Genomic DNA, 18233 nt, shown 5'->3' with positions numbered 1-18233 from the left:
TATCAGATTAAATGCCCATTGGCATAAACACTGGTTTTCCCAACCCAGGCTGTCAGACATTTTTCTTCCTTTTCTTTTTTTCCACAAAGGCATTTTTCTAAAACACATTGTTTTTTCCTGGTGGATTGCTATTCTTGGCTGCAGCCATCACACCCTTTCCTCGCCTCTGTCTCTGGGTTCTTTTCCTTTCCCCAACAAGAAGTCTTAAAATCAGGGTCAAAATCTTGAAAAGACCATCTAAAGTTCAGATACTGTTCCAGCACAAGTAAGGAGGCGTAAGAAACCTTTTGAAGAGACGCGTCTCATAATAAATATTTAAGTCAGGATGTTGAAATAGTGTTACTGCAAGGCATCTGGCTGCTGTGCACCACAACACTGCAGATTTACACTTGAATATGAAAACATTTGGGAGCTTTAATTTTTCTAAAAGTAAAAGATAAATTTAGATTTGAGCATACCAGACTTTTTCACAGAAGCTGAAGACCTCTTCCACCACAACATTCTGAAGTATGGACATCAAAAGAAAGCATCCAACACTGACAGAAACGATTCACAGACTGGGTTTATTTAGTTGTAAAGATGTAATACACTGAGAGGGGAGGAGGGAAAAAGGCTGAGGAATGTGTTTCCCTCCTACATTACCTCAGCGAGAAGAGGGGCAGTTCCACAGGCAGGTGTTTGAACTGCTGGAGTACGTGTGTGTGTGTGTATGTGTGTGTATGTGTGTGTGTGTGTGTGTGTGTGTGTGTCTATGGAGACTGGCCATTGTTTTTTCATGGAAATATATGTAAGTATGCACAAGCAGGGGAAGCGAAATGACAACGTGTCACGGATTAAAGCAGATCCGTAGGTTTCGGGTCCTTCCCCCTCCTTGTTGCACGTTTTCCCTCTTTTGCTGCGCTACATGGCTCAGGGCGACGGATTTTTCACCTCACATGCAAATTCCTCAACAAAGCATGAGGTAATGCTTTAAAATGTTATTAACTCCTGTCAATATATGCCACATCTCCTGGCTTCAGGAACAGCAATAAGGTTTTTGCAGAGTACGTAAAAAGTCATGTTTTTTTGCAGAGCTGTCAATGGACTGTGGAATTCCTCAGGTTTGCCAGAAAATAATCAATTTCAACATTTTGGAGGGAATGTCTCTGGTCAGGAGTGGAAACCTGCAATTTAGACATTTGTGATGGAGATGAATGTTCCTGTTGAGGCCTGTCCAGTTAGAAAGGAGATCTGGTCACAGAAGGAGGATGTAATAATACCAGTGTGTACGTAACCAAAAGTTTCTGTAAAAATCTGTAGAAATATGTCTTGTATTCCAAATAAAGTAAACTTTCAGAAAAGACAACATGGGAAAATACAAAAAAAGCAATGTTTTTAAATGACGGTTTCATTAATTAAGGATTAAAAGCTGTCCAAATCAAACTGACCGTGTGAAAAAGTTATTGACCCTTAAACCAAATTTTCGGTTACACCACCCTTGGTAGCAACAACTGTCATCAATCATTTGCAGTGATTGATAATGGGTCTTTTACACTGCTGTGGAGGAGTTTTGGCCCTTTTTTTTTTTTTTAGAACAAATCAGTTTAATGCAGTTTTATACTTACTTCTGTGTTATATGGAACTTTTTATGGAACAAATGATATGTGTAAGGGCAGCTCAATCTGATTAAAGTCCATACTTTCACTGGGCTGGTTCAGAGGTGGGCCTGGTTTGTGCTTTGGATCATTGTCAATTTGATCTTCATGTCACAAACTGATTGACTGACGTTGTCCTTTAGGATCTTCAGAACAGTGTCGAAGAAGCTCAACAATAAAGACAAAGAACACTGGCTCTGTTTGGGGACTGTTCTGGAACCCCTGGAGATGAAGACGCAAATAAAGATTGTTCATAAAATGAAAAACATTACAATAGCATCCTCTTAATCAGACAACCATACAATAATAAATTGTCTTCAGTCAGAGGTTTTTTCAGATATGGTGTGATACTGATCACGACAGGAGATCAACCCTTTTCTTATCCATCAGCATCTTTTAAAACTCTTTGAAAAAGGCATTATAACTGAAGTCACAATATTTACTTACACTGTGGGATTAATAAAGTATTTCCGCATCGAGTTGAACTTGACAGGGTACAAAAAATATTTTTTCTTTGCATCTGTTTGCATAAACTTTAATGAAATCATGAGCCGAGTGAAATACCTTTTCAAACATCCAGATTTTTACAGATTGCCATTGAGATGATTCTGCTGCATTAATATAATCCAAGAATGTGTTTCAGTGCAAGCTACGCTAACCTGCTCAGACATGCTACATATATAACATTCCTGCCACAGAGAGGTATATTTACCTCAGCCAGGTGGAAGAAAGGTGAAGAGGACAACAGGCTGTAGCATTCGGATAAATAACTACAAAGAATACAAAGAATCAGATTTATCTGGAACAGTTTGTTTAACAGCTGCAGATGCAAAAACAAAGCAGAAAAAAGGTGTATAAAATGGAGAAACGGGAAAGACTTGACAAGTTTTCACTAAGCCAGAGAGCCTAGCTAAGATTATTATTCATCTTGAACTTTTTTTTTTATTTTATATATATTTTATTTAAATGTTTATGCTTTTGGACAGCTGCATATAAATACACACAACACTTTTTAGATATTTGTTAAAAAGTTTGAAGCCAAAGTATAATCTTCTTCTTCTTCACACTCATTGGCCCTATGTGTTGGTCAATCACATAAAATGCATGAAAGAAAGTTGATTGTAGAAAAAATGTGAAAAATAATCAACGGAAGATGTTGTGTGTAAGCCGTGTTATCGTGAAAGCATGTACTGTTTACGGTGTCTGAGATGTGTAAAAAAAACCTCAGATCAACGTTTTGACAACAAGCATTTCGTAGATTTTAGAAGATAAAGGCAGGGAGTGTGTGCAGGAAATATAATTAACATTCTGTGGAGTGGGAGGGAGGATACAATGACTGAATCTTTGAACCGGAAACTGACTGGATTTAAATGTAAATTTTTAGATACTTCCTTTTATAAGACAAAGAATATGCCAACCCAGGTGAAATAATAAACTGGACAAAGAATTTCATTAAATCTCTTCTCACTCCTTTTCATGATGAGAGGTTAGGATTAGCTCAGTGTCAGTGCGTCCTTTTGTTTCCAATGCAGATTAACCGTCTTATTTTTTCTTTATCTTATCAGATTGTTTCATGCAAAAGATTCATGCTGTCAAAATAAAAGGACCTATAGAGGACGGCTGTGAGCTGTTATGTAAGCATAATTGTTTGCTTTTACCTGAATGAACAAAGACTGACAAACCACCCTGTGACTGGAGCATCTGAATTACACTCTACCAGGGCCTGCAATGAACTTCCCAACTTCTTTTTACAGAGATGTTGTTGCATCTGATCCGATTCAAATATTAAACCCATTCATCTTATCAGGTGTTGTCTCCTAGGCTTTAACATGAATTATGAAATTACTACTATTAAAAAAAAAATAATAAATCTGGAAAAGTAGCAGTTGGAGAATTACAGGTCCATCTTCGACCTTCCATTCACAAGAGAAAATTGATTGAAAAATGTGCAGTTAAATACCTTGTTAGCAATGACCAATCACTTTGACATCTTTCAGTCTGGTTTCCATTATCACAGTACGGAGATAGGCAGCCATTGTCAATGTGAAACTGTTAAATTACATCCATTTAAATGCGGACTGTGGAAGAACCACGGTGCTGGTATTGTTGGAGTTCAGGGGAAGCATTTCATAACTTTATAACAACGGTGTCTGATAAGTATATAAAGTAAATGAACTTACATTATGTTTAACAATGCAGCAGGGTAGGGGTCTATTTTTGTCCTTACTACTTCTGTTATATGACGGGCCTTGGCACATTTAGAGGTTTTTGTCTCCTTGGAGTCTCCGTACCGCGGCACAGGAAGTGAGGCAGGGCGGTTGATTACGTTTAAGAAAACATTTCGCGGGAGATTAGCTGCAGACGGGCTGCCTGTAAACAGTAACGATAAAAAAAAAAATACTCTAAAGTCTTCACACAATGAGTTTGTGGCTGGATAAATATCGACCGACGTCCCTTGGGAAACTTGACTATCACAAAGAACAAGCGACTCAACTGAAAAACCTGGTGAGAGCAGCTAGCTATTTATCCACAGGCTAGCTATAGCCTGTTATGTTACTGTATAGTTACTGTTATGGTAGCAACATGCTACCATATCAGGTTATAGCTCTGGCTATGTTTATGGTAATATTATGCTACCATAACAACATAAAAAATATTTCTACTGCTATGTTAATGAAACGTTAACCGCCAAAGTATATGAACTCTGAGCGTAAATTTAACATTGGCTATGTTTAATAAAAGTGTATCTCTGGATATTGTTGCGTTCTAGAAAGGTTTAAAGCCACTAGCCAGCTCCATTTGTTTTGTTGTAAATTTCTATTTATTCGAGGTCAAACCTATCCTTTAAAAACAAAGATTCTCCGGTGACGGAGATCGGAGAGACAAGTAGTACTTAAGTCATTTTATAAGAGGAAATTTTGCTCTGAAAACAGTCAAGTGGAAAGTTTACACAGGTTTAGAAAAAATAAAATGTTTTTTTGCGTGTGTGTGAAATACTGCAGTGGAAATATATTCTTCATTACCCAACAGTGGGTTTTTTTTATTGTAAATGTACATTTGTTGGTAAGAAAAATACCCTAGATGGTATTTCATGATTATTTTTCTTTAATTGTACCTTTAATAAACAAGATTGTAGAAACTATGTTAATATTTGAAGGTCTAAACCTCTATTTTTTTTATGGTTACTGGTACTATAATCATAAACTCAAGTGATTCAGTGGCTATGTTTTGTGTATTATGTAACAGTATTTTTTCTGTTTATGTAAATATATTTTTTAAAAACTGGACACCCACAGGAACTAAACATTTATTTTAATACTTGTTCCAGGTTCAGTGCGGCGACTTTCCTCACTTGTTGGTGTATGGACCATCAGGAGCGGGGAAAAAAACCCGCATCATGTGTCTGCTGAGAGAACTGTATGGACCAGGGGTGGAGAAGCTTCGCATAGAACATCAAACTATTGTGGTGAGAGGAGAATTATTAAAACAAAAACACTTTTAGACCCTGCAGTTCATGATGGGTTTCCAACACTGACAGTACCTGATCAAATTATCAATCATTTAATATTTAAAAATCACGCAATCAGACCAAAATATAAAGATAAGTGGAAATTTTGGAGTTTTAGGGATGAAAATGACAATAATTCATATAAGGAACAAAATAAAATCAGGCAAAAGAAAATGTTTCCAAATCAGTTACTTTCATGAAACTTTAACAAAAAACTGCAGGTGTGTGTCTGAATCTGGTGAATTTTTTCTTAAAACATGTTTGTTTTTCATTCAGTGGGTAGAAAATCCAGAATTTTACTCAAGTAAGAGTAGCAATACTTCATAATAAAATTACTCAAGCATCACTATTCTAGTACTGCCATTCTCCCGATGAGACATTACACATAATATCTAATATAATGTTATACATGTTGATATATAATCACTTGGAATGTTTGCTTTGTCTTTGACTTCAGGCTCCATCAAAAAAGAAAATTGAGATCAACACAATAGCCAGCAACTATCACTTAGAGGTTAACCCAAGGTAATAAAAAAAGAAAAAGGAAGCATTAAACCATGTCGAAGTTTTTGTTTTTTTTTTATTTGTGGCGTTTTTGTTGCTGTTCAGAGGGAATACAATGTAACATGAAACATTATGTCTTTGTTGTCCAGTGATGCGGGAAACCAGGATCGTGTGGTGATCCAGGAGCTTATTAAAACTGTGGCCCAGTCCCAGCAAATCCAGTCCAGCACTCAGAGAGAGTTCAAAGGTAGAAGAGACTGTCTCTGAGTCTCAGTGTGTGGCGTAGAGCTGCTGTGCTAAGAGAGTAAAGCTTCCTAGAAATAATAATACGTTTCAAAAAAAGGATTTTCTTTTCTCCCAGTGGTGCTGCTAACAGAGGTGGACAGACTCACTAAGGACGCCCAGCATGCCTTGCGACGCACAATGGAGAAATATATGGCTACCTGTCGCCTCATCCTCTGCTCGACATCCACCTCGAAGGTCATCGGGCCGATCCTGAGCCGATGTCTGGCTGTCAGAGTTCCTCTGCCCAGCACAGAGGAGGTAAAGAGGAGCTTTGGGGTGGTGGGGACAAACTTAATTGGATTACAATCATAGGGAAATGAGATTATAAATAGGATCCATTATAAATAGGACTTGGTCTTTACCAGAACTCTAAATTTGTCAAAGCTGTCCTTATCTTGATCTATTTTCCTCCAAAGATTATTCACAAAATTGTTTCAGCAATCTTGTATTCGTGTAACTTTGAAAGCCTGAATTATTTTGTCAAATTCTTTTAAATTGAAAAGACATTTTCTCGGTAAATCTTGCAAACAAGTTATACTTTTAATCTTTAGTTATTCTTAGATTGACTGAGTCTGAAATATATCTTTTTGGATGTTTTTTGCCTTTGATTGTTGCATTATCTAGTCTTGAGTTAAATGTTTCTAGTGTTCATCAGTCTTTCTAAGAAGCATGGTGTTAAAATAGTTTTAAAATATGCCTATAAGTGTCTCATGATTTATTTGTGCCAACAATCACTTCTCCAAGTCGTTTCGGATTTGTTTTCTCCTGGACACTGAGGAAACACAAACGGGTAAACTATGGACTATTACCTTCTGTGATCGTCCTGTTTTCACAGGTGTGCAGCATTCTGACATCGGTCTGTAAAAAGGAAGGTCTGGTGCTGCCGCCTGAGCTGGCCAAGCAGATCAGCGAAAAGTCGGGTCGCAACCTCCGCAGAGCTCTTCTGATGTGCGAGACGTGCAGAGTGCAGCAGTGAGTTGCGTCTTCGCAACAATGTTTTGCATGAATATTTTTGCAGAAATATACGCTCACGTGTCTCGTGGTGACATTCTACAGGTATCCATTCTCAGCAGATCAGGATGTGCCAGAGCCGGACTGGGAGGTGTACCTGAGAGAAACTGCTAATGCCATCGTCAGCCAGCAGAGTCCTCAGAGGTATGCTGGGAAATGCGTTTGTGTACAGGAGATGTAGTTGGGTTTAGGAAGAGCTGAGTCAGACTGTGAGATGTTCAAATGCAGGAAACCTTCTGTGTTTCAGGCTGTTGGAGGTTCGAGCCAGGCTGTACGAGCTGCTGACGCACTGCATCCCTCCTGATATCATCATAAAGGTCAAATCATGGTCAATTCTTCTTCCCTTTAAACTAGTTTTCAAATTCAAAAGAAATTTACCCTCTGCTTTCATGTAACAGGGTTTAGTGGGAGAATTGCTGAATAACTGCGACGGGCAGCTAAAGGCGGAGGTGGCCCACCTGGCTGCTTACTATGAGCACCGACTCCAACTGGGCAGCAAAGCCATCTACCACCTGGAGGCGTTTATTGCAAAGTTCATGGCCATGTACAAGAAGTTTATGGAAGACGGCCTGGATGCCATGATGTTTTGAGTTCGAGAGTTTTTGTGCCATAATTTGGAACAATTTATAGCAGTTTGGGTTTATGTAACTATTGGTAAATTCATCAGCACTGCACACAGACTATAAACCATTGAGAAAACACAAGTTGGAACTGGGAAGGTGGGGAATGTATTATAATGTTCAGAGAGGTTACAATAAATCACCATGTTGGTAACATGTAAAGTCTGCATCTCTGTGTTACAAGTACTACTTGTTCTTCAACTTGACTCTGAAGTTCAGCCTCAGTTAGTTTCATGAATTAAAACTTAATTTATTCACAAATTGTGCTTCCTCATAACATGTCTTACAACAGTGTCTATAGGTCTTTGAGACATTGCTTAAATAATTAATAAATTATAATTTAAGACACGTATGTAAGCACCAAAAGCCTAACAAATAGGCATGGGCCAAGTACCCATTGCTTAGAAAATGACCAGTTGTCATGGTGTGAAAACTGAAGGAGAGGTACACAATCACCCATATGTTAGGAGGAAAAGGTTTTAAAATTACAGTTTGTGAGCAAAGACTTACTATTGCTAAAAAAAAAGCCATAAATTGTCCAATTTGCAGTTTGTTGCAAGCCATACAGAGGATACAGCACACATGTAAAGGATGTTCCAAAGGTCAAAGTGTTTGACCTAAATGCTGCCCTAACACACCCTCTCCACAGTAAAACATGGTGGTGGCAGCATCATGCTGTGACGATGCTCCTATTAAGTCTGTTCTATTAACATCAAGTTGTTAATTTGTATTACTCCAGAGAGCCAAATGCCAAAAAGCTATAACAGCCTGTCCAGTCACTTGAATAAACTGTAGTATGTTTATTCTACATTTTTTCTGTTTATGCGTGAAAATCCTAGCAGCCATGAATAAGTACAATATATTATAACTTTAGGACATTTCCTTTTCTGTTTCATATAAAAACAATTATATGTATTAAACCTTTTGATAAAAATCATGGAAACTGATGTGGATTATAAAAGGGCCCATGCCTATAAAGCAATACCTAACCGTCACAAAGCGAGAAAAAATACATCTCGCATTTTAAAACGAAGCAAACATTCGTTTATATGTGTCTCTTTCTGATGTTGTACAAGTAATTTTTCTATATATCGATGGTTAAGTTTCGTATTTGTTTCTTGGAGGTAGAATTGATTTAGTTATAGTCGTATCCTAACGTTACTTAAGAACCGTTGAACCAGCAGCCCAGTCTGCATACCTTCCTCAGTAATACTCCTTGTGTCTCTTGGTGGTGTAGTAAATGATGAGACCCAGCGTAATCAGAACTCCTGAGCCCACTAGAGTCAAGAAGCCCACGACGGGCCTCCTGATGAGGACGTGGCAGCTGGGGCAGGGCTGTGGCAGCGCGGGACACTGCTGTGGAGACGCTCCGGGAATAGGGAACCCGTTGTGCTGGATGATGTTGCGATAGTTGGACAGGGAGGCCTTGACGATGACCTCCTCGTGGACCTGACCGTAAAGGCCGAACCCCGGGTCTCTTTGGTCGTTCAGGGCGTAGGCAAAGTAACCCTTCAGGTTGACACCATCCAGAGTAAATGCTGAGTGTGACAAGAAAGTAGTAATCATGTTTTATTTTCCTTCCATGTCTCAATTATGTAGTGGTTTGTGTTAATCCATCACGTAAAATCCATAGGAAACACATTAAAGTTTGCATCCATGAGGTAAGGAGGTGTGAATACTTTTGTGAGGCACAGCAAGCAACTGTTACTCAACAAATTGGTGAACACTGAAGGTTTTCAGCTGATATCCGTCAGGGGTCAGTAAATTCCTGTCTAATTATTAATCTCTACAGACGCCAATAAGGGACAAGATTCAGCTGTTTTAAAGCCCAAATCTCTTCTTTAACACATTCAGCAGTTAAAATATCAATAAAACGTGAAAACCGCTGTATTAGTCCTACCTTTAAGTGCCTCGTTAATGTAGTTATAGAGGTAATAAACTCGCAGAGAGTCTTTGAAACGGGCTGGGTCTTCCTGGACTCCGTTAGCCATTACATAGATGGGTACATCGCTGTAGTGCTGCTTTACCTTCACACAGAAAGAGCAAATATAACAATCAGACAGTTCTTCATTTAAATATCGTTATCCTCTGTGTATGAAGACAGTGCTGGGAACAAAGTCGCCCAGTCTCACCCAGTTTAGAGCCTTTCTCAGCCCCCAGGGCACGACGGGCCTTGGTGACATGATCCATGTTGTGTCTATCATGTGCTGAACCTCAAGCATCTCTGTGTAGGTGTATCTGCTCACATGGAGGTCACACAAAGCTCAAAACAGGACCCAGGTTTTTACTCCACTTTTGCTCAGTGCGCTTGTTTTTAGATCAAACGTAAATGGTAGGAGGAAAAGAAATGGTTTTGACTTACGAGTCTTCCTTGGCATGAGTCACAAGCTTGGTACTGAAGTGACTCATGGCGAAAAAGTCATACGTCCCTCTGACCAGCTGTCTGCGCTCCTCGTTAAAAACAGGCAATCTGTTTACATAAGAAAAGAGCTAAAGAGTAAAAGAGTAGACGAGAAGCGGTACCCATGGTGTAAAGTTGCCCATTTTTTGCCAATTCAATTTCCACATTTCATCTGTTTGAATTATGCAACACTTCAAAAAAGCAAGGAGACCGTCAGAAAGTAATAACTGCTCCTATTTGTGACATGACATTCAAGAAACCTTTCCAGGTAACTTTGTCAAAGAAAATAGCTGCAAACAGCAAACATTTTTGCCTTTTTTCACCTTTTCTATTTGGGAAACCTTTATTAATCCATTGGTAGAATGTAACATAAACTTATTTAAAATGCATCTATCTTCCTGACTCACCAACATACCATCAATATGCTAAATTACAGCAGTGAAACATGGCACTTGATAAAAAATGCAACCTACTGATAACATGTATGCAAAGTTATGTACTTTTTTATTTTGATTATTACACTTAATCGAAAACTCTATACATTATTGCTTATCATAATTTTGAGGAATGTTTCAAGTACAGAATGAGAAACCTTTTTGTTCTGCCTCTTTTAGAGTAACACTGGAAGTCTAGGACGCTGATACGAGCCGATTAGTCCGTCTCCATCTATGTATATGTAAATAAAACGTGTAATATTTAAATAGATGATTCTTTAGTTTCCACGCTATGACTGGAAATGACATCCAAACAGCTAAAACAAAGAAAGAAGTGTAGGAACCTTTGCTTTGGCAGAATAAAATCAGCGCTCAGAAACGAATGGGAGAGGCGACACGTTGCTATTCTACGCTTCATCCAATTTAAGAATTTGTATCCAGTCATCAACACACTGCAGCTGAAAAAGTGAAGAATAAAAAAAAATAAGGAGGATTTTTCTTTCTTCTTACTCAAGAGAGTTGAGCTGTCGCAGCCAGCTCCTCATTCCCACAGGATAATCGCCACTGCCGAAGATCGGCTCGGCCAGCCAGCCGACGTAGAAATCCAAAACCCTTTTCGCCGGCTCCACGTCCTCTCGGCTGAAGGAAAATGCCGGCTCCACCCAGTCCATGTGCAGAGCCAGAGACACCTAGGAAAGTGCATGATTTCAACAGATAAATTTGAAACTTTAAAAGGCGAGTTATTTAGCACAAGTGTTTTACTGACCTGTCCTCTTTGCATTTGTCTGAACTCCTGGTCGTAGGCGCGCCAGGCCAGAGCATGTGCCAGCAGCATCTGGTGGCCCTCCTGATAGCTCACCATCTCATCATTGGGTTCATTCAAGGTGATCCACATCTTTACATGGGCGCCCATTTCTCTGTAACAAAGCCTGGCATAGTCTGCAAAGGCCTTTGGTGTCTTACTGAGGACAAAATATGATATTGTCCGGTAAAACATCTGCAAGTACATTTTGACACAAAAGTAAATGCAAATACTCAGGTTTTATGTACAGTCTTGAGAAGTTTGGATAAGTAGAAATTTAGCTTTTTTTTTACTAACAACCCCCAATTCAGCCACCTTGACTACCAGCTAGAAAGAAGCTAGAAAGCAGGGCTCTGCTCAGAGCACAGTTACCTCCCTATTATGCTGTCATATGATTTAATATCTGCATCTAGGCATGTGGAAAAGTGTGTAACATATGATACTTATGTCTGTGGTTCTTTATACACTCCGTCTGATACGGCGCATGTGTAGATTTCACTTTACAGGATGAACGCGCGACTTTCCATCACGACAGTTCAGAGCTATTCTGGTGCCACAAAATGGCGAAATATTATTAGCCGGATTAATCAGAGCGCAGATTAGGTTGCTGACAGTTGGACTAGATTCGAGCATTTAGCAGGTGGACATGAGTAAATCTTCATCGTTGTAAACAGAGAGTATTGGGTCTGGGTAGGATGACATTTAGTCAGGTTGCTATCAGGTTATTATTGTCACATTTGAGTTGCACCCCTGTAAACACTGTTGCAGCTACGGACATCTTCAGTATTTTCAGCATATCAGAGGTTCGATACTTAGCTGGTGATCAAAGTCTGTGAACTACTGCAGCCCACATCACAGTATCGAAAGGAAGCTATGCACTAGTTCAGTGACACTGTTTTAAAAAAATATCTGCATCGAAATAATTGGCTAAACGTCTCACCTGTTGAGCCACCCGTTGGCAGTGTCGAGCGGAGTTGGCAGGTTGCTGCGCTGCCGCGTGTGATGCCAAAGGGTGACCACAGGTGTGACGTTGGCCTGCACCAGCTGACGGGTAAAGCAGCGGTAATATCCCAGCAGGGTGGTGTTGGGATAAGCCACGTCACCTGTGGGCACCAGAGCAGACCAGTTGAGGGAAAAGTGGAAGTGGTTTACCCCCACCTGCCTGATTTCATCCACCTGAAATAAGGCAGGAATAAAAACAGTCAGTTAAGCAGATACAGTTTATAGCTTTTCATTAAAGTTAACTTTTTGTTTTGCAGTTATTTATCTCAATTGACAAAGCCAAGCAATAATAAATGTCAATACTACACAATGCGAGAAAAGACAAAGATAAAAACTGTTCTCCCAAAACTACATTCAAACTAATCTTAACATTTATGACTTAAAGTAACTATACTTTAAGGCGAGACGAGACAAATGAGCATCAAAATGCTCATGTAAAACACATCCAGGACTCTGGATTTATTTCTCAGTTTAAAGCTGGACAGCTGGGAGATGGTTGGCAGGCTCACCTGTTGCCGGATTGTGGCATAATCAGCACAATGCGTGGCTCGGTGTAAAGGTGGCGCACTCAAGCCCTCCAGCTTGATCAGCTCTCCGTTGTTGGAAATGTTCCACAGGTAAACATTGGGATCTGCAAACTGGGTGGGAGTTGTCTCCACCTATGACACAAGGACAAACAAACACTAGTACAAACACACACAAGCTTACACTCGGGCAATACACACCACTGCAAATAAAGGCCAAATAGGATAAATCGATGACAGCTGGTCCAGTCCCGCTTAGCCAAGCTGCCAAAATGGGAGCTTAGGAGGTTTATGATTAAGAGAGGATCAGATGTTTTTCCTGCAACTCAGCTGGACTTTAAACCAAGAAAACTGCAAGCTAGAAAGCCTTATACTTATCAACACAACAGCTTCAAACCAGAACGACGCAAAAAAGGTGGATTTAGAGTAAAATACTTGCCTACCTACAGTAACAATGTTTGAGTTTTACCCAATATGAGATCCACATGGGAATCTTTGAACCCAAGTTAAGAAAACAGTTAATATTTCATTGAAGTCCCATTTCGCAGGAAACATTCTTGCTGTGCTACGTTCCAACTGCACATACTTTAACACACCTGGATTGAGTTGGCCGATACACCCCATGCAAAATCACACGGGAACATTCCTTGTGCTGGTCTGTTCTCTGGAAGTTCAGGGAATCCATTCTTATGGATGACGTTTCTGTAGAAACGATGAAAGAAAAAAAAAAAAAACATTGAAATGTTTCAAATCGTCAAACAAATTTGACTAAAGCAAATAAATCATGATTGCATTTACGATCCAAACGAACCTGAAAGTATTTGTTAAAGCGAAATGTATTATTATTTCATTAGCTTATCCAGGCCTGACCAGTGTATGGCCTGTGAAATCAAGGAATCTTCTTTTAAAGAACTAACATATTGAAAGATCTTCCAAAGAGGTACATAAATAACAATTTAAAGAATATGCAGACCGCATTTCCCTCAGGTAAGTTAATGATTCAAGAATAGAAATTATGTCCATGGCAGGCTCTGCAGTAAAAAACAACTGGTGACCAAAAGGAACACAAAGACCGCCTCACATTTCCCAAAATAATGTCTGGACTTTTGTAAAAACTATTCCGTGGAATAAAAACACAAAAGTGGAACATTCTGGAAGGTGTGTGTCCCGATACTTCTGGTTTAAAACTAACACGTTTCAGAAAAAGAATGGTCTGGGGCTGCTTTGATGCTTCAGGACTGGACAACATGCAGTAACTAATGGAACCATGAAGCTCAGACACACTTGGGTTACACTGCAGAACAATCATCTCAAACACATCAGCAGAAACCCTCTAAATATAAGGTTTTGATTTTGGCCTAGTCAAAGTCCAAAATTAAATCCTTTTAAAAATCTGGGGAGTTACCTTACACTGTTTATACTTGACTAGTATTAAAATGTGTTTGATGATCTGAAACCTTTAAAATGCAAAAATAGTATTCCTTTAATCAAAGATAAGAGAATAATATGGAACAGCTTAAGCACAAATTGAATCACACATATTTTACTCGTTTGGTTATTTCAACAAAAAACAATCATTTCCATCCATGTAATGTAGGCAACCTGTAGAAGGTAGCAGATGTCTTTGGCTCCCTCTTCATGTCAGGAGTGTTGAAGTCAACGTAGTACAGTCCACGGCGAATCCCATATTCTCTGTGCCACTCAAAGCCGTCAGTGAGGGACCAGGCTGTGTATCCAATCACGTTCACTTTATCTATGATGATTGCTGGACAACAAACACGTCAGAAATGAATAATATTTAGTTTATCGTTAAATATGTGGATAAATGAAAACCTTGTTTTTTGCTGTTGTCAGGAACAAGTTAACTTACATTTAAGCGCCTCTGCTATGAACCTCTTGAGGTAGTACATGTGTTTGGGGTCTTCTGTCTTAGTGTTTCCGAGGACGTACCTGCCTCAAATGAAAACTTAGTTCAACACTGCCAACGCAAGACATATCCTAGCCCTCAAATATTCTCATAGAGAAAGAAAAATATCAGCATATCATGCCAACTCACCAACCACTCTGCACCACAAAGATGGGTGGTTTGTCATACTCTGCATTGACCCAGTAGAGAAGCATCCTCAGGTCCAGGTCCTCCAGCTGCCCAAACTTCAGGCTGTCGTTGATGAGCTGGAAGCTCAGCGTAGCCCCATGGGAGAGGGCGAAGAAGTCAGCGGTTCCCCTCACCTGCTCTCTCTCCTCCTGGGTGAAGGACGGCAGGCGCGAGCCCAGCCGCTCCCTCATGCAGGGAGGGTAGTCTCCATCTGCAAACAGCGGCCGGGCGAACCAGCCCAGCACGTGGTCCAGGGAGCACTGGCACTCCCGCAGGCTCTCCAGGCGGGTTCGCCGGGGCTTGATCCAGTGAGAGGCCAGTGCCATGGAGAGCTTTCCCTGCTGCCGAGGCCGATAGTGGCGGTTGTAGAGATGCCACGCAGCAGCATGAGCCTTGGAGACAGAGAGATGCCAGCGTCAAATACAGGCAGGAAACCTACTGAAATATGTTAGCTGTGAAATGATATCACTAATAATATAACTAGTGGAACCAGTTATAAAATTAATACAAAATTAATACTGCAGATACTGGTGCACTCATTTTAAAATGTTGTCATTTTATAACCAAAGACTTTTGGTTTAACATTTAAAGTGATAGGCCAAACACTATGAAGAGCATAATTTTAGTGGGAGCAAAATGACACATGCTTTTCTTTTTTTTTTCTTAGAAATAATAAATAAAAAAATATTGGGTTGTTTGTGATAGAGCTACATCTCCCATGTTTCAGTCTTAACTTGTTTGCTGTTTGCCTTTTAGACCATAATGCTTAAAGCTTCCCCGAGTTTGTTCTTTCTTCTCTAAAAACTATTCAGTAGGTTTTTATTATTATTATTATTATTTAACTGTTGCAGCAGTCTGTGCCAGATAACATCTTTATCATTTTTATTGCTAGGTGGATGTATCAATAACAACCTCAATCAGTCTGCATGTAGAGCATCTGATTGCAGCCATTTTTAAATCTTGCCACAGATTCTTATTTAGACATGAGTCGGTCCTATATACACAGATTCATCTAAGCCATTCACTGTGGCTCTGACTGTACGTTTAGGGTTGCTGTCCTGCTGGAAGGTGAATCTAACGTCTTTAATCCTCCAGGATCGTCCTACATTTAGTCCCATCCACCATCCCATCAGCTTACCAGCTTCCCCATGTTTCAAGACAGGAGTGATGTTTTCACTATGCAGTGTTATAGTGTTTCTCCACTGATTCCGAGTTCTGCAAGTAGCATCCCAAAATGTTTAATTTTAATCTCATTAAAGGACCAGAGTCCCTTTCTTTCACATGTTCGTGCAGACGGGGCTTCTTATTGCTCTTTCAACCGAAATTTTGTTTGGACACCACTGCTAATTTTCAATATACACATTTTTATTTATCATAGATGAAAACAGTTTTTGTTTTTTCAGATTTCATATTCCTCCGTTTTGTCATCTTTTGATGTATGACGCATGTCATAAGCAAACTTCTTGGTTAAATTAAAGTGACGTTAAACCTGGTAGGACTAGTATGTAAGATGTTAAATCATAAATATCTTTAACCAACCTTGAGCAAGTTGTGTCCAACCCGAAATGGGAGATCGGGGTCATTCTTTATCCCGGGAGCGACCACCCCGGTTCCGTATCCGTGCTGCGCAACCACAAACGGGTTATCGATGGTGATCCAGTACTTCACGTCATCCCCAAACGCATGGAAACAGAAATCAGAATAGTCCTTAAAAATCTCCACCATCTCCGGGTTGCTCCAGCCGCCCAGGCTCTGCTGGAGGTGTTCGGGTAGGTCCCAGTGGTAGAGGGTGACCACCGGCTGGACGCGGATCTCCTTCAGCCTCTTGATGAGCGTCCGGTAGTAGTTGGTGCCGATTTCGTTGTAGCTTCCGCGCGTCCCGTTTGGGAAGATTCTGGACCAGGAGAGGGAGAACCGGTAGTGGGTCACCCCGAGCTGGCGGATCGCTCTGATGTCAGCGTGGATGTTGTGGTAGCTGTCGCTGCCCACGTCCCCGGTCGCCATGCGGTTCCCGCCGCGCGTAAAGGTGTCCCAGATGGAGAGCCCCTTACCGTCCTTCTCGAACGCCCCCTCCACTTGGTACGCCGCCGTGCCCACCGCCCACATGAAGTCGCTGGGGAAGGTATCGTAGAGGAAAGCCTTGTCTCCGGGGTAGGGGAGCTTGCTGAAGCGGCCCCACGTCTTCAACCCAGCGTGGGGCTTCGCGTCTGAAGAGCTAAGGGCGAGAAATGTCAAGAGGGCGAAAAGCCCACTCATGATTTCTGATCTTTGTGACCTTCACCTCGCCATGCTTGGAGACTTCAACGGGACTGTGCGCAGAGCAGTCAGTCAGCTGTGAACCCCCCCGCATGCCTCTCCAAATCTGTCATTTATTAACGAGAGCACCTGACGCACGAAGGCCTGGAGGCACAGCACAGCATGCTGCTGAGGGCCACAGTGGTCGGTGCTTCGGCAGGGACACATCAGTGATCATTTAAGACGCTAATTTGATTCACTTCTTCCTAAATTATTATTCTAATCGAATTAAATCATAATTTTACACATCAGGAAAAATGAGCCTCTGACGGAGAGGCTTTCACCGTGGTAAACAGCTCCATTACGCAAACCTCAGCTGGCAGATTATGTCCTACCTGCATTCTAATGCGACATAAAAACAGAATCCATCTGCATTTCCATTACTGGTCCTGGTTCGCTCAGGTTGGCAGATCACTAAGTGCGCCCTGCTGCATCATGCCCACATCAGGCCCTTATCTTCCTGATTATCACTCGGTTGCTTGGAAACCCAGGCCTCTTCCATACATAGCTTCTGAGGAAGAGTGGGAGTCTGTTTGTGCTCAAAGCAGGTAAGTTTAATGGATAACACGTAACAATAGTAGATAGAAATTTGATATCGTGTGGGTTCAAAGGGCGGCCCGGGAGCCGTTTGAGGACACCAGAATGATTTTATGTGGATGGACTTCCACTGCAGTTCAAGAATGGTACAAATTTGACCTGCCAGCAAAGAAGGCTAAAGTAGAAGGCCAAAAAAAGAAAGAAAGAAAAAAGAAATCACAAGTAATAATTGTTTTAGTAAAGAAAACAAAAACTATTTTGGGGCTGTTTTGAATACTTTATTAGTTAAATGATGCAGCCAGTCTGGAATCTTGGTTTTGTTACAGATTACATATCAAGTAAACTGGGTAATTGCTGAAAATATGATCAGCCATCCACTTTTTATTGCAACAGATAATGTTTAAATAAATCACAACTTCAGAGACGGTCTGTTGAGCCTTTCAAAATAATGAAATCTGGAACGTGATTGTGAAGTAGAAAGAAAAGGATACATGGTTTTCTATACTTTTTTTTTTTTTGGGGGGGGGGGGGTTTAAAAAAAAAAAATGGGGGGGGGTTTTTTTTTTTTTTTTTTTTTCCAG

At 40.5% G+C, this 18233-nt stretch overlaps 3 protein-coding genes across 4 annotated transcripts in view; 1 reads left to right on the top strand and 2 right to left on the bottom strand.

Moving 5' to 3' along the window:
- The window catches only part of stard13a (StAR related lipid transfer domain containing 13a), a 75407-nt gene extending 74874 nt beyond the window's left edge, over window positions 1–533 (bottom strand). For both annotated transcript variants that reach the window (XR_001425810.1, XM_015038914.1), the window contains exon 1: window positions 459–533. The gene's annotated coding sequence lies outside the window, so the exon portion shown is untranslated. The remainder of the gene's footprint in view (window positions 1–458) is intronic.
- Window positions 534–3917: 3384 nt separating this feature from the next.
- Window positions 3918–7720, top strand: rfc3 (replication factor C (activator 1) 3). The gene is made up of 9 exons (XM_015038909.1): window positions 3918–4139; window positions 4963–5100; window positions 5600–5667; window positions 5796–5893; window positions 6008–6189; window positions 6767–6903; window positions 6988–7086; window positions 7190–7259; window positions 7341–7720. The coding sequence occupies exons 1-9, from the start codon at window positions 4053–4055 to the stop codon at window positions 7530–7532; spliced, it is 1071 nt and encodes a 356-aa protein (XP_014894395.1). The 5' UTR covers window positions 3918–4052; the 3' UTR covers window positions 7533–7720.
- A 13-nt stretch (window positions 7721–7733) lies between these two features.
- kl (klotho) lies at window positions 7734–17805 on the bottom strand. The gene is made up of 13 exons (XM_015038908.1): window positions 16360–17805; window positions 14782–15212; window positions 14596–14675; window positions 14328–14490; window positions 13322–13427; window positions 12711–12860; window positions 12140–12375; window positions 11164–11359; window positions 10908–11086; window positions 9925–10032; window positions 9695–9800; window positions 9463–9589; window positions 7734–9100 (listed from the first exon to the last, which is right to left on the bottom strand). Exons 1-13 carry the CDS (start codon window positions 17074–17076, stop codon window positions 8766–8768), a joined length of 2934 nt encoding a protein of 977 aa, XP_014894394.1. The 5' UTR covers window positions 17077–17805; the 3' UTR covers window positions 7734–8765.
- Between the last annotated feature and the right edge of the window lie 428 nt (window positions 17806–18233).

This window comes from Poecilia latipinna, unplaced genomic scaffold (genome assembly GCF_001443285.1).
Source record: "Poecilia latipinna isolate Pla-1442-1.1 unplaced genomic scaffold, P_latipinna-1.0 Scaffold457, whole genome shotgun sequence".
NCBI lineage: Eukaryota > Metazoa > Chordata > Actinopteri > Cyprinodontiformes > Poeciliidae > Poecilia > Poecilia latipinna.
This window is presented reverse-complemented; position numbering and strand designations above follow the sequence as displayed.